The sequence below is a fragment of the Mytilus edulis genome, chromosome 9, assembly GCF_963676685.1.
Source record: "Mytilus edulis chromosome 9, xbMytEdul2.2, whole genome shotgun sequence".
Lineage (NCBI taxonomy): Eukaryota > Metazoa > Mollusca > Bivalvia > Mytilida > Mytilidae > Mytilus > Mytilus edulis.
Window position 1 is genome coordinate 3,927,727 of NC_092352.1, and position 17,074 is coordinate 3,944,800.

Below are 17,074 nucleotides of genomic sequence, written 5' to 3' on the forward strand. Positions count from 1 at the left end.
AGCTCAAATAGTCTCGTCTGGAAACAAAACTTCTGTGCACCGTACGTGACCTTAATACTATTAGTATTCTGTTCTTTCTATTACAAAGATATTTTCAAGGTAAATTTGATGAAAATTTAACATAAAGTTCAACAGGAATTATCTAGAAACCAAACTCTTGACCTCCTTTCGGGGTTTGAATTGCTGGTGACCTTGACCTTTGACTTTGTGACCTTAAGATCAAAAGAAGACTTCTTCATCCCATAGCCTTTAGTCATACTAAGTTTGGAAATAACAAATGGTTCAAAAAACGGTATTTAGAAACGGTTTTGTTTTATCAAATTTCATTCTGATGTGACCTTTCCCCCATATTAGCCAACATGTAAATCTAAAACTATTTTTTTAAAGTTGTATAAACAGTGACTATGAAATTGAGTTGTTGTGACTATAGGTTCCATGGACATGTTGTAACCTTACAATCACTATTTAATACAGTTGACCTATTACTTAATACTTTCATAAAGACATAACTGTAATGCTGAGTGTTCAACAATGAAGAGGTCAAGGTCAAGCTACTTTTTTCAAAGACATTTACACCTGACAGTCATATTCTATTAGACAATACATGGCTGACCTACTCATTATATACTAGTAGGAGAAAAGTTCTTAAATAATAAGCTAAATCTTCTAAATGGACTGCATTGTTTGTCTATGACTGTGTTCTTTTCAACATGGTGATGTTTTATGCAAGCTTTTGATTTTTTTTTATAATCAGATTAGTTTATTCTTCAAATTTGATACAATCCTTCAATAAAACTACTAGAGTTGATTTATAACCAAACAAGAATGTGTCCATCGTACATGGATGCCCAACTCACACTATCATTTTCTATGTTCAGTGTACCATGAAATTTGGGACAAATCTCTTATTTGGCATTAAAGTTAGAAAGATCATAACATATGTAAAATGTGTACTAAATTGCAAGTTGATTGGACTTCATCTTCATCAGAAACTACCTTGACCAAAATGTTAAACTGAAGCAGGACAGACGGAAATTTTTATCACAAGTATCACATAAACTTAACATTATCAATGTTTTCTTTGATAATGAGGTCATGGTCAGATGAACCAGGTATGACAGACATGTACACCTTACAATCATTCTATACACCAAATATAGTTGACCTGTTGCTATAATTTTTGAAAGACTGACAAAAATTGCAAAAATGTATAATTGACCAATTAGTCATGAAAAGGTCAGATAATACATGCCAGACAGACATGTTCCTTTACAATTATTTCACTCACCAATGATAGCTGACCTTTTACGTTTAGAATTTGCAAAACATACCGAAACACAAAAAACTTATCATTGATCAATGAACAGTGAAAATGAGGTCAAGGTCAGATGACACCTGCAAGAAAGACATGTACTCATTACAGTCATTCCATACACTACATATAGTTATCTTACAGCTTACAGTATTTGAGAAACAGACAAAATCCCCTAACTTTTAACCACTAATCCATGAAATGAGGTCAAGGTCAGTTTAATCCTGTCGGACAAATATGAAGACTTTGCAAAGAACACACAATACCAAATAAAGTTACCCTAATACTCATAACAAGTGAGAAATTCACAATTTTAATCAAGCAGTCAATGAACCATGAAAATGAGGTCAAGGACATTGGACATATGACAGACCTAGGTCTTCTACCGTCTGAATATAAAGCTTTATACAAATAGTTTACACTGCTGCTGCCGCTACCAAATAGTTGCAATTTTTGTCGCAGGCAAGACAAAAATGTGGCTCCAACATGTTCAAATCCTACTTGCAACCTTGGGGGATTTAGTGAATGACCTTGCAATTTGATGTCTTTTTTAAAAGAATATGTGAACTTTAACATAGGTTTATTTGTGAAAAAGTGATCTGAGGCCATTTTAAAACATGTCCTTTTGATTTAAGGGGTACCCTCCTGAATCCCTAAAATGAATGGAGGATATCAAACATTTATAATGAGGTCCATTTCAAATATCAGGTGTCCTTTATAAGACATATATGTTGTCTTTTCCATGGTATAATTCATGCGTTGATATTAGAAATTTCCTAATACTGGTATTATACTACCCATAAAGATGAACTTGGTGATATAATCATTGGACACAATAGTTTTGTGTTTCTTCTTTTATTGTCTGTTATCTAGATTTCCAAAGCAATTAACTGATTTCATAACAAAATAATAGATAATATAAAAAAAACAAATTTATTGTACAATGTATCACAGTCAGTAACAGCCAAATATAAATCTATTTTTAAGTTAATATACAAAAAACAAAACAAAAACATGATACAAAATATTTTTTTTCAAGGCTAACAACATAATATAACCAAACACTTTTAACAAACATTATAAAAATAGTTTTGTTTAAATAGCTTATCACCATACAGTCAGAACAACATCTCTCTCTCTCTCTTTCTTTCACCTTCAAATCTGGTTGCTCTGGATATAACATAAAGCATCTCACAATATTGCTCGATTTAATTTGAATTAAAAAAAAACATCTGCTAGAATTTAGTAGCTTGCTTTCTCTTTTCTATCTCCTTCACTAAATTTTATACTAACATTGAAATAACAACAAGTTTTTCATATATCACATTTAAATATCACTACATGATTCTTTACATGAAATACCAAATCTTCAATCAATAATTATGACACTGATAGCTTGAAGCCTTGAGCTACAGATCAGTGAAGTCACTTTCTTCTCTGGCTTGCACCTATATGATAAGATATGATCCAAGTTGGAAGAAATCAAAATATAAATTGTTTGATTCTACACAGTAATATTTAAAGCTAACACAAACATCTCTAATAGAATTAAATATCACTTATAAAACATTTAACAACATACGTATCAATTAACAGTTATAGAAAACATATATTTGAAAATATATATAATTAAATAATATTATTAAACAGCTTATTTTTATATATTTTCTGTAAATTATGTACAAAACAAATGCAAAAAAAATGTAAAGTGTATCATTGAAAATTGTTCAAACAGGTAGATGTACCAAATATGTGCATCTAAATTTTCATAAATGATAATACATGAACCAATAAGATTTTGTCAGTAAATTAAGAGAACGTTTCACAATTCATAGTCTTGATTTTAAATATACTCCATTGTGTATCATCATAGATAATATGTATTCAGTATACCACAGACTTCATAGCTAGTTTTTATTTAAATCATCCTTTTGAATAGTTGTGACTCTCTGATTCTTCTTATGCGACCTGAACTGATTTCATAGCTAATTCTAATGCCTCGTCAGCACCGGATGTAGTGTTTTCATCATCAGTCTGAAAAACAAAACAAAATATGTAATTAATCATACTTTCTTTAGTTAAATTGTTGTTTTATTGATAGACAACAAATTTATCCTAAATCTCAATCTAATATATAGATTATAGCCATTTCTTGAGAATGTGTCAAGAAAACCCTAAATCTAATGTTGACAAAGGACCAATTCAGAAATGGAATATCTCTGTTTAAGACATCATAATTAAACCACACATCATTGAAAAGGATGCTATAAAAATAGTACAAAGAATTCATGTAGGAAAAAGTAAAAACTCTGATTTTATGCATTTAACTTAGTATCAGACACTAACACAAAATTCTTAATAGACAAAAACCCTTTATCTCAATCATGTTGTCACAAGTTAAGGAAAACTATGTTGTTTTCTTTATTTTTTGCCATTTTAGGGAATCTTTGCTAATCTAGCCATCCAAGCTTCATCTCTTGTAAAATATCTCACTGTATTCCCCACTAATTTTTATATCTATACTCACATCAAGATCCAGTAATATAAGTTCCACCAGTTTTTTAACTTGTTTTGGATCAGCCAACAAAGCACTTTCCTTTAGTTCATACTCCTTTTTCAAAAGTCTATGTTTCTTTAAAGAAGCTCTATTCTCCTTTGAACTCTTTTCATAAAACCTATTTCCCAAATAAAAATTATACATTTTCAATAGAAATGTAATAATTACATTATGTTACACACATAAGTTTTTGAAGTTTTGTAAGCTAATTGTTTAAAACACATTTGTCAGTATAGCTTTAAATTTGTTTTTTGATAGACAAAAGTGTTGAATTTTTCATTTTTGCATGCTTTCTTGATAAGTTACAATTATCCTCGCATTTAAACTTTAAAACATTAAACAGTTACTTTGTGTGTATTTTGTCCTGATTTATTGCATGATATATGAAACTCGACAACAAACAATAAATGCATTTTGTTTGCTCTGTGTATTTTGGAATAAAATTCTTCACAACTATGTTTGAATATATTTTTAGGACTAAGGTAGATGCTTTTGTTGAAAATATAATACATATTTTTCTGAGTTTATATTTCTGTTGGAATGCAGGCCACATTTTCAAGTTCTCTGTATCTACGATACACCTGAAAATATATAAAGATAACCTTTAAAAAAAATTACTTACACCTCATACTGTCTCTGCATATTCCTGACATTCTTAAAGGATTCCTTGATGACTTCTCTATAGGTTGGTGTATCTAATGTAGGCAGGTTAAGGACAAAGCAACTCTTGATACTTATGGTAGACACAATATGTTTCATAAAAGAGGAGACAAAAACAGAGGAGGGTTCATTTATCTGCTACAACGTATGCAAAATTTTTTTTTCATAAGAATTAAATGACTTAATATGTGTATGGACCCACAGAACGAAGGCTAGATTAATACACAAATAATATTACCCCACAGTAGAAGTATAACATATAAACAGTTTACTAAATGAGCTTACCGGTATGTTCCAAGATACTAAACTCAAAAACAAGAAAAGTTGCACTCAAAATATTATCTGTTGAATATTTTTTTTATCAAAAGGATATGGAGGTAGATTTTCCATTTCTGTTCTGGTCACTCTGACATTTTGTCCACTGTCATACTGCAGGTGCTTCATATACATATAATGTGACAGTAAGGGACTCTGACCATTTATGTTGAAAGAACATCGACTGAATGTAGGACCAACACATGCTGGATGGGACTGAAAAAGAAAACAACATATAAAAAAGAATTAAAGTTTGATTTATTATTCAATAGTACTTTATATTTGCTGGATACATGAATGGCATTGTGAGTAAACAAGTTGAGTTCAATTAATTTTCCGTACCTGCTGAATGATCAGTTTCTAATTAGTTTATTAGAAGAATGAGAATTATTTAATAAAGATGTAATTTAGTGGCTGTTTCTCCAAGTCTGAGGACCACTGAAGCTTAACATCATGTTTAATACACAAACATCAAATCAATAACTATTAACATTTATAAAATGCCCTTACCTCCTGCACCATTCTCTCAGACATCTTGGAGGGAACTTTCACAGCAGAATGTGATGTAGACGTTTTTGTATCATGCTTTTCATACATATCTTCCAGAGTTGTCTCCCTTATAGGTGTTAAGGCATCCATTAGTTTCCTTGGATCCACTGGTCTCTGTTTTGGCTTATGCTTTCCAGGAGAGGATTTCATGGAGTCAGAGGAGAAGTCAACAGTTGATCCATCCCTTGATGAGCTGGCAGATCCAGAGTTTTTAATCTTGGACGATGTGGATGCAATTGAGCTTCTCTTTCTGTGGATTCCCCGCCTCCTTTTCCCACCAAACCCACTTGCCATGGACATGGATTGGTTGAGAGATGTTGTGGAGGTGTACTGACTAGGTGAATTGGTAGATAACAGATTGTCTAAGAAACTCGAGTTTATATTGGAAGAGGCTAAAAAGAGTAATATGTTTGCTTTAATTTAACAGTATAGTATTTATCTATCAAAACTTTTTATAATGGTGTAAAGAATGAAATAAAGATATCTATATGAGCCAGTTACAAGTCAAGAGCCTGTACTTCAGAGGTTGTTGTTGGGTGTACATCATATTTGCTTTTTGTTTGTTATATTTTGTAAATAACTCACAGTCATTTGGTTTTCTGGTTTGAATTGTTATACATTTTGTCATGTCATGACTTTAATAGCTGTTGTGCAGTATGGGGTTTGCTCATTGTTGAAGGCTATTTGCTAATGTATATTTTTTAACATCTACATCATTGTGGATTATTGTTTTAACAACTTTTATATAACACCTCCTTATTTCATAATCAAACAAAAGATCTACACACAAAATCAAATCAGATAGTTTGTTCCACTGATATACATTATAGGCATTTCAACAGCCTAATATGTTTTATTTCCTTTTCTTGTAAGTTTGTAGAAATATGGAGATAAGTAAAACTTAATTAATTAATTAATATTGATGTGAGCCAGCTGGTTCCTTTCATAAAATCTTTCATGGGATTGATCATATAATTACTTGAAATATGTAGACATTCATCATAACTGATCAAAAGAACAAACATGAACATACATTTCTTCTTCTGTGAGTTGATCATCTCCTCCCTAATGTTAATATCTGGAGGTTCTAGCTTACTCATGTTCCACTTCATCCATAGCCTAGGGGCTGGCTTTATACCTGTAAAAATATAGAACATGTAATGTGAACTAGGTGTCATAAAAAAAGAAATCTTGGCAGTATTGTTAATTTCAAAATCAAATTTTACCTTTGGGACAGATTATGTGATCCAAGATCAACTTTTATGATATGTAACAACCCTTATGATAAGCTGTAGCTGTGCATACTTTACCAAAAATGATTGAAGTATTTTATTCTTTGCCAAAATAAAGTTTATATCTGGAAATTTTCAATATCAATAAAAACTATGTCACAAGTCTCGTCTAAAAGCAGAAAGTTATGCAAAATTGACGCTCTTTATACTACTTTTACTGTTGAATGGTTTTATGTGATATCTGTTTGACGTGGCTCGGTACTTATACATCTCGTCAATGTGTTTGTATTGTCTTTCATTTTTTGGTGGCGTGCTTTGTATATGCGACTTTTTGTATTTCTTTGGTTCTTATAACATGACTCTGTACTTTAAAAGATCCCGTCAGTATGATATTGTTCTAGTTTATGTCATTATAATATATTTCTATTATGAATTACAAAATACGTTGAACCATAAACGTCAAAATCAGACACACAAATCAATGAATGTGTTTGTAGATAGATGATTTGTGTTCTGTTAAATTGTTCCTTTTAAAATTGTTATACTATGATGACTGATGTACCCATATTTTGACTATTTTATTTATTGTGTCTATTTAGTTAACGCATCAATGTAAATATAACGGAATTTGATGAGACTGTCATCAAAGTGAGAAGGTTAGCGCTATAAAACCAGGTTTAATCCACCATTTTCTACATTTGAAAATACCTGTACCAAGTCAGGAATATGACAGTTCTTCTCCATTCGTTTTTGATGCATTTTGTTATTTGATTTTGCCATGTGATTATGGACTTTCCGAATTGATTTTCCTCTAAGTTCAGTATTTTTGTGATTTTACTTTTTTTGACTGTGAATACTTTTGTGAAATAAACTTCCATTTCCAAAATACTTCATATTAAGGTAAAATTATTAGTTGATTTTAACCTTGCTGAACTCATAGCATTTCTTCATGCAACTAGTTTGAGTATATCTAACTAATATATCAAATGTCATAATATCGTCTTATGATGCTGGATAAGCCAATCCATTTTTTCATGTTTTTTCCCTAATATTACACTCTATTGACTGTGATACGAGAAACAGATAACAGGCCACTACCAAGGGAATATCTATAACAAACCTGTTATCCAATCATACACTAGTGTGATTATATCTTCTTTAAACTGTTCCCCAAACTGTCTGTAGGAGTCTGGGAAAGAGTGGCAGTATGCTGCATATATAGCCTGGGATATTAAACTGGCATAATCCTGTAAAATGAATAAGAGACTGGACATAAATTAAAGACATTATACACTGGAAAAAATTCTGTTAAATAAATGATAGACATTGTGAAAATTGCTTTTAGTTTGTTATCACATGTATACATGGGGACTTTATTTTTGGGCCTTAAAATCATGTGGAAATCAATTACAATTTACTGGATACATAAGTACATTTATTCTGTTGTCATGGCATCTGAATGACATTTTATTTGTGTTATATTCATAGGCGGATCCTTGTGTGGGGCGGGGGGGGGGGGGGGGCCCTTTCATAGGAAAAATTTGGTTGATTATATAGGGATCCATTGAAGCATGACTGGAGCGGCCCCCCTTAGGTCAGTCAGCGGGCCCCCCTTAGGAAAAGTTCTGGATCCGCCACTGATATATTATTCCAACTTTAACTGAAATACATAAAAAAGGCTGTTGATTTTGTCATTCCATGGCCTTTTACAGTTTCATATATATGTAACTAGTTTTGCTCATTGTTGAAGGCTGTACAGTATCCTGTAGCTGTTAACATGTTTGTTCTTTAGTCTCTGGAGGATAGTGGTCACATTTGCAATCAAACTAAATCTCATAATTTTTATATAATTGATAATAAAAGAATAATTTCCTATAAATACATTGCTTATAAACCAAACCTACACTGTCTAGAAAAGTTAACATAAATATAAAATAAATCTTACCGTGAAAAAGACATCTCTGAATCTGGGATGGTTAACATACATCATTAGTTTGACAAAATTATGTGCACATCTGTTAAACAATCGAACCTGGGAGTTCTTACTGGACTGGTATTTGTCTAGGAACAGGTACCAGAACAAATCCTGTCAAAATATAAATACCTTATTCTGTTGATAAGGTCATAACTTGTCATCAAATTACTGGTATTAGATAGGTTAAAAATTAACTCTGAATTACATAAATTAAAATCTTCTGAAATGAGTTACTGTTCAAAAAGTTTTATTTTATTAAATTAAATAATAACCATTTCAAACAGGACTTACTTGGAATACTGCTTGGGAAGCTTCACAATAGAACCATTTTTCATAGTACGGCTTGTAAACTGGCTGAAAAAAATCAATTGTCATTCTCAAAAAAAGTTAAAAAGCAATGACCAAATTACCATTCCAAATTTGACTTTAGTGTAAAGTTTAAAGAAATCAATACAAGCATACTATAATGAGGGTGCGAAATCTAAAGCCCTGTAACTTTGTAATATTATAAAAAGAAAAAAAATCTTCAATCAATCCTTCGTTTGTGTTAAAATTTCATGACATTTGGATCTTGAAAATAAATTGAAGTAATTGTACAAAGAGTTTGATGGTACCTTTTAAACTACTAGCTGCTTTTGAACACCCTTCACTATTATAATTAATTGCACACAGGAGCAGTATTCTAATTTGCAGTTAAACCCCCTCAATAGATGACATATCTTAAAAGTTACATTTCTTTTCCTTCATGATATATCTATCATCATACACATCTGTATGATATATAAGAAAGTCAGTAGTCAACATCAACAATAAAAAAAAAACTAAATCCCATGTACCAAATACACTGTACACTTAAAATTATGAATGCCATTAACTACCACATTAATACCATCTAATAATCTATGTCAGGTAATAAAATCTTTAAATCTAAACACAAATCCAGAACAAATATATACATCTTGTACATGCATATGTCAATGAAAAGCCTATATTTACCAAACCTTTAGAGCATGAAATTGAGGCACGGGTCAATTGATATATACAAAATCAACATATCAACAGATTTTTGCCAAAAATTCCCATACCAAACATTGTTGACTTATGATTCACAGTTTCTTTGTTACATATACCCAACCCAAAACCCTGACAAAGCCTTAGGGACGAAATTAATGTAAAAGTCCTGCAATGTATGTCTGATCCACATACCAAATGCTTCCAAGCATAGTTACTGAATATGGATTAAATAACTTAATTAAATTTCATGGAACAAATTTTACTGCACAAGGTAAACATTTTGAAAATTTATTTCTCTATATCAAGGCCAAAATATTTGAAATCCAAAACTTAAAAAAACTTAAATCATATGCTGAAGAGAGGATACAACTAAAACGGACCAAAAATGAAGCCAATCATAGTCAAGAAGTTTAAAATTTACATCAAATTAAAAAAAAACACTTTGTACTTTATCTCCAAGGCTTCATACCATGTTATACAGGTCAGGTAACAATAAAATACCAACAAGGTCTTTTCATATGTTTATCTCGAGATAGCATGTTTGCCTTGAGTGGGGAAGGTCGTAAATAAGTCTGCCAGATCAAACCAAAGATTTTAAAATAAGTATTTGCTGAAAGCTGAAACAGGAAACCATTTATTAAAGTATTTGTTGTAGCTTCCTAAGTAATACCTATGCCTTGCCTCTCATGGCTATTGACACAAGTAAGTACAAAAAAATATAAACAATATTCTAACTATCATAAATATAAAATATTCATATAGGTTACAAAATTCCAAATCACTGTTAATAATATATTAAGTATGAAATAAAGGGATATTGCATGCATATGACACAAATCATTTAATAATATAAGCCACACCAAGGTAGTATTGTATAAATAATGAAAATGAAAATCTGAATATATTACATATTGTTTTTCTTTTGAACAGCGACCTTTTTATATATAACCACCGTTAATCCAGAATTTCATTGAAACGAGCCAATGGTTTTATAAACTTGCAACAACTACTGGAACAAGGAAGGCATGAAAGTAATTAGTCTCAGGAATAAAATATGTAGAATATCAACCTATTATTGTTTTGAAGTACATTTTTGAAAGTAAAAAAAAATGTGAGATTTCCATAAAATTGCAACACTTGTATTATACAGCAGATAACAAATATACCTATGATTTAACTTATATGTCACTGTTCATCAGATACATATGTATAACAAAAACTTACAAGTAAATAAATGACCAAATGTTGTCTCCCTTTATATATGACTATGAGTTATGTCCCTTTATAGATACTTTACCTTATATTTGATCCCCTTTTCTGTTCAAGTTAACATAGAAATCATTATAAAATATATATGATCATTTCATTGAAAATCATTTGAAGAAAAACAATTTACATGCATACATTTAATTATTGAACTATTTCATTAGTATTGAACAAGAGACTCTGACAAGTCTTTGTTGCTTGAACATCTTCTCTATTCATGATGAAAGCTAGAAGACAACAGTTGACGGATGCTCACACAGGTCTTTGTGTCTGGACAGCTAACAATGAGCTCAGAACTTCAGATCAATAAATTAGCAGATTTCACATCAATTACGGGGTGGATCCAAGGTGCATGCTTGGAGGAGTTGGGGGGGGGGGGGGGGGGGGGGGGGGTAAATGTCAGTAATAATTGAAATACTTCATAGTATAGTGAGGTCAGTAATAATTGAAATACTTCATAGTATAGTGAGGTGAAAAATTGTTTGACAATCTAATTTTTTCTAGATCCCAGCCCATCCCAAATCTACAACTCTCAATTTGTTTTAAATATAAATACATTTGTAACAAACAATTTTTCAGTACACCATTATGAAGGATTATATTAAATGGATTTTTTTAAGATTAAATATAAATATTTACCTGTGATACTCCCTAAAGGTAAAATTTTGTTAAATAGGTGATTTTTGTATCTATAAGAATAGGTTACACTTAACAATAAATTAAGTATTGAATCTGGACATGTGTATCAGACTTTATATCTTCAAGGGCTATTTAGTTTTTCATACCAAAAGAGTTTTGAGATTAAAGATTGGATCCAAGTTTTATCTGTTCCAAATTTTGTGTAGGGTTTCATTTTTCTATTTTTTCAAAAACCTTTCTTTGATTCCCTCTACCTGACAAAATTTTAATAACTCTTTTGGATTCCTATTTTTTTTTGTCAGGGATTCTCTTTCCCTTCATTTAATCTTATTTCTCAATTCATTATATGAACATGTTTGAAAAATGATTCAATTTACCTTTTTGTACAGTTCCATTTGAGCCTCTGTAGCTTTCTTCAACATTTCTATGGCTGGGATATCATCAGGTAAGGGAGTTAACTCTATACCATCATATCCAGGGTACTGGTAAAGCTGTAGACAACACAGTGTATTGTGATTATTATAGTTGTAGAGCAATATAATATATCAATTATCAACCAAATCAAAACAGTTAGGATTCATAACAAATGGTGATACATTTTTTGTAGCTGATCATGTTTTAAGTAACAATATGGTAATGATAGCTGACAAGTTCATATTGTTGTATGCTTGGCCTAATTATCTAAATCAAAGAAGATTCAAGATATATTCATTTAAAACCAAAGGTAATAAATGTTAATGTTTATATCATATGAAAAGTTAAATATCTTATTATAAAACCTCAATTGACTCAAAAGTTGTATGAAATATGTCATATTTTCAATTACAACCTGAAAATGGACGGGGTTGAGTAGTAAATTAATAACAAATCTTTTAAAAAGCCGCATAACACAGTGGTTTTGACTGAGACATTAAAATGAAAGTACAATTTTTTCAACATTATACTTATACTATACCTCAACAAATTTAGGCTTTCCTGTGTCTTTTTTTACCTGAAAAAATAAGAAAAATGTTAGAACTGAAATACAACTATTGTGAATATTTTTGGAAATCTTTATTTCAAAACAAAATTTTCATTTCGCTAAATGAATGCTAACTAAAAGAAAAATACATAGACTACATGTGTATGTCAGTATCAGAGTAATAATATCATTTTATTTTAGAATGGAGATGTGGCTGCCAATGAGACAACTATTTATTTTCTTTTGTTACATCTTCTGACATCGGACTCGGACTTTTCTTGAACTGAATTTTAATGAGTGTATTGTTGTGCGTTTACTTTTCTACATTGGCTAGAGGTAAACACTGGTAAGGGGGGGAGGGGGGGGGGGGGGTTGAGATCTCATAAACATATTTAAGCCCGCCACAATTTTGCGCCTGTCCCAAGTCAGGAGCCTCTGGCCTTTGTTAGTCTTGTATGATTTTTAATTTTAGTTTCTTGTGTATAATTCAGAGTTTAGTATGACATCCATTATCGCTGAACTAGTATACATATTTTTAAGCATGTTAAGGGGCCAGCTGAAGGACGCCTACAGGTGCGGGAGTTTCTCGCTACATTGAAGACCCATTGGTGGCCTTCAGCTGTTGTCTGCTCTATGGTCGGGTTGTTGTCGCTTTGACACATTCCCCATTTCCTTTCTCAATTTTATCCATGAAAATTCTTCATTATCTACATGTATCAATGGAAAAACTGAAATTTTCAGATTTATTTGATCAAATTATGTGCTCAATCTGAAATCAATGAAAAATCATGCATACAGGTTCATTTGAAATCTGTATGCATGGATCCCTGAATAAAGTATGAGAACTTATGTTATGAATTCACATATAAACATGCTGACTTCTGCTTTATAATTTGAAGACAAACGGTACTAATTTTACATCTTGATAGTACTAACTTTGGCTATATAATTTGAGAACTTTAGTATGGTACTAATTTTACTTTGAAAAAAGCTGACTTTGGCTATAAAATTTGAGAACTTATGGTACTCATTTTACTTTGAAAAAAGCTGACTTTAGCTATAAAATTTTAGAACTTTAGGTTTTAATTTTACTTTTAGATCTGTTGACTTTTGATATATATATTATTAACTTACAGTATTGACTTTGCCTTGAGACATGCTGACTTTGGCTATATTCTTTACCCTTTCACTTCTACCTGGCAGGAATGCTAAATATAACCAAAAAAACATTATTTTAAAGTATACAAAATATCAATCTGCTAAATGAGGTTATGTGTAAATGTATTTTTCACCTAGGAACAGTATACCTAACGGGAAATGAATCTGATACGCTTTTCAGTATAAAATTTAAAAAATCTCTGACTCCCGAGACTTCCTGAGATTTATGGATTTTGGTATCATCTGACTGAAAAACTAATGGAACTGCTCAATAAATAAACCACATAACTCTATAATCATAAATAAATACAAGTTTTATCATTTAGAAAATATATTTTGTCAAAAAAAATTACTAAAATAAGTTTGATTTATTTGAAGTGAAGTGTTTTATAATAGTTTGGGAATTTGTAAATCATTGAGGCAATGGCCGCCATTTTTTTATTACCTTGTTTGCATTCTGCACAGTTCTGTGATGAACTGCTTGCGATTTTAACAAATTTAAAGTGACAGAATACAAGTTTGATACACTAGCATCACTATAAAACTAGTTTGAATGACATTTTATTGATATTATTAGAAATTTTTAGGATAATAGTGAGTCCGCTTTAAACACATGTCTGTTTTCGTATTGTATCTTTATTTTTTAATGGCAAAACAATAAAATCGACTACAATCAGGTAGTGTCAAGTCCCATCAATATATCTATTCCTGTTTTCACCAAGCATATCAAGGGGTAATTGACAAATCAAATAACACTTGTATAAGATAATGAGTGTGATTTCTCATTTAAAATAGTGAGCGATTCATACATTGACAAAGTCAAAGCTGTTTGAAGAAATATTAATAAAAGGTGCACAGCAATAATTCAGTTATATTTTCAATTTTCTTAAACATAAAATGCATTTGAATTTTATCTATCTAGAGCATGCCTTAAAACTATCCTGGATGCACATGTTAGTACGTACTCAGGATAAATTTTGAGGTGTTAACACAGCCCCTTTTATTTATATATAATAGGTTACAACACAAACCTTAATGCAAGTACAACCTACATGGAGTTTGAAGACCCTGTTTATGTTATCATCTTACAATCATACTCACTCTGTTTCATTGTGAAATATCCAGCAAATTTGTTTATTTCCTTTGCTTCTTTCTCTGAAATGATACATTCAAATTAAAAACTTTTGGTATTCTAACAAAAAAAAATTAAAAAATAAAGTTGTTATGGAGCTAAAACAAAAAAACTACAGATAGGTATAGGCTTGCATAAAACAATTTCATCTCTGTATCATAAAGATTGATTGATCCTTGGTCAGTTGGTGTATGAAGTCCAATTGTCAACATTACAGTGGCCACATTTTATTGGTGGAGGAAGATGATGTGGCTAGAGAGAACCATCAACAGGAAAACTGGGAATCTTAGTCAATTAATTTAAGATCGGAAAAGCATGCACCTGCAAAATGCAGTGTTTGTGCTGACAACCTTAGTGTTGACAGGCTAGTGATAAAGTACTTTGACCACTTGGCCACGGAGACCCCTGAGTACTGTTAATTCAGAAATTATTGCATGCATTTATTATTGCGATTTAATCATTTTAGACTAAAATGTGATTTTATTTTTTATGGAGAAAAATCCTGTTAAATTCATATAAAAAAATTCAAAATGCGAGTTAAAATTATTGCAATTATAACCCTGTCGCATTTTTCGCAATAATTATTAATAAAAACATCGTAATAATTTCTTAATTTACAGTATTATAAAGAAGGTGGTAGAAGTTGAAAGCCTAATTTTATTATATATCTAATATCAATTTATGTTGAGATTTTTTTTTACATTTAATTGTTGCCTGAAGATGTGAGTATACCCATTCTAAACAGATAATGTATTACAGTGTAACATGTGTTATCTGACACACTGGGGAACCAGAAAAAAATGTCGGATTAAGCAGGGTTACATTATAATACTGAGGTGTTTTCTGCAGGGATAGGCATTATTTTGGGACCATGAAAATGTGTCGGTAAAATTAGGATGTTAGAATACTCAGGTGTTGGATTAGGTAGGTTACACTGTATACCTTTTGTCTGGTATCTATCCATTCCTTTTCCACTGATAACTGAAGCTGTGTCAGATATATCTTCATGTTGTGAGGCTCTACTTTCTACAACAAGCTGTGTATACTTCTGAAATCTTCTTTCCAATTTACTGATTCTTTTATTAACTAGGTCAATTGAGCCAATAAAAAATGCTATAGGAGTTAAGGAGAACAATCATTTTCACATGAATAATACAAATATACAAATTAATATATTTTGAAGCGCTTGCTTTTGAAGGTTGGTACAATGTACAGGTCTATTAAAACATGTAAACCAGCATGTCACGTTTTCGCAAGTTTTAGAAAAAAATCTATATCTTTTTCACAAAATTTATGTTTTTAAAGATGGCATATTATTTATATTTCAAATCTGAGATATATTCTTTCAAAAATAAAAAAGATTACTAGGTTATGTTTTTGGTCCTATCATTGTCGATGTTGGTCCTGTCATTATCAATGTTGGTCATGTCAGGTTTTCTAAGGCTTCTAATGAGATTTTTTTCTTCTTTAATCTATATATTAAATGATGAAATCTTATTTATATATATATTTTCAAATTTGAGAGTAATTCTTTGAGAAATGAAAAAAAGTTATTGGCATTTTTCATTTGGTCTTGCATGTCTTGTCATTTGATCCTGTCAGTCAGTCCAGTCATTCGTGAGGGTGGTATTAAAAGGGTTATTTTCATGCAACATATTTTGCCCATGTTTTTATTTCACGTTCAGCCGTGAAAAAGGATCGTTATTCTTGTGTCATGAAATCGATAAATATAAGATATTTTGTTTTATCACGTCAACATTTTACGGGAACCTGTGTGATATCTAGCAATGGCGGACAAATAGCGATAAGGTGTATAACATTAACAGACTACACTATAACAGACTACAGTATGGCATGACATATGGGCTCAAAGGAAAGGATACGAGACTTTGCTCTTTGGATTGATTCAATTTGCTTTCTCTTTTTTGCTAAAACTTCAGGTTTTGAATCTAGATTTCCATCACAAATGTCTATTGGAGAGCCAACTCTATTTAATCGCTCCATTTTGTTTGTGAAACGTCAAGGTCAGTTTTTTTGTTAAACAACCTTTTTAAAAATATATTCTGTCAAACGTTTTTGCGATACGGCTTTCAGTTGGCAACAAGCGCTAATAATAACGCTAGATTAAGATTGTTCTGTTTAAGAATCATTACAAATCTGACCTAGTGAATTTAAACATGACAAAACAAAGACTGACGACAACGAACTAATTAATCATGAACAAACGATGTATATTCTTACACGATTAAAAATAAAGATATTGTGAAAGAAATTCACCAAAAGCAAATTGATCAAAGTAAACAG

The 17,074-nt window shown here is 31.0% G+C and overlaps 1 protein-coding gene across 1 annotated transcript; it reads right to left on the reverse strand.

The window, feature by feature from the left end:
- Positions 1-2,226: 2,226 nt before the first annotated feature.
- On the reverse strand, positions 2,227-16,810 carry LOC139487523 (protein FAM227B-like). The gene is made up of 15 exons (XM_071272388.1): positions 16,654-16,810; positions 15,713-15,883; positions 14,740-14,793; positions 13,615-13,688; positions 12,475-12,510; positions 11,897-12,010; positions 8,892-8,954; positions 8,571-8,711; positions 7,746-7,872; positions 6,427-6,531; positions 5,355-5,785; positions 4,903-5,060; positions 4,492-4,569; positions 3,840-3,987; positions 2,227-3,346 (listed from the first exon to the last, which is right to left on the reverse strand). Exons 1-15 carry the CDS (start codon positions 16,772-16,774, stop codon positions 3,272-3,274), a joined length of 1,896 nt encoding a protein of 631 aa, XP_071128489.1. The 5' UTR covers positions 16,775-16,810; the 3' UTR covers positions 2,227-3,271.
- Positions 16,811-17,074: the final 264 nt, after the last annotated feature.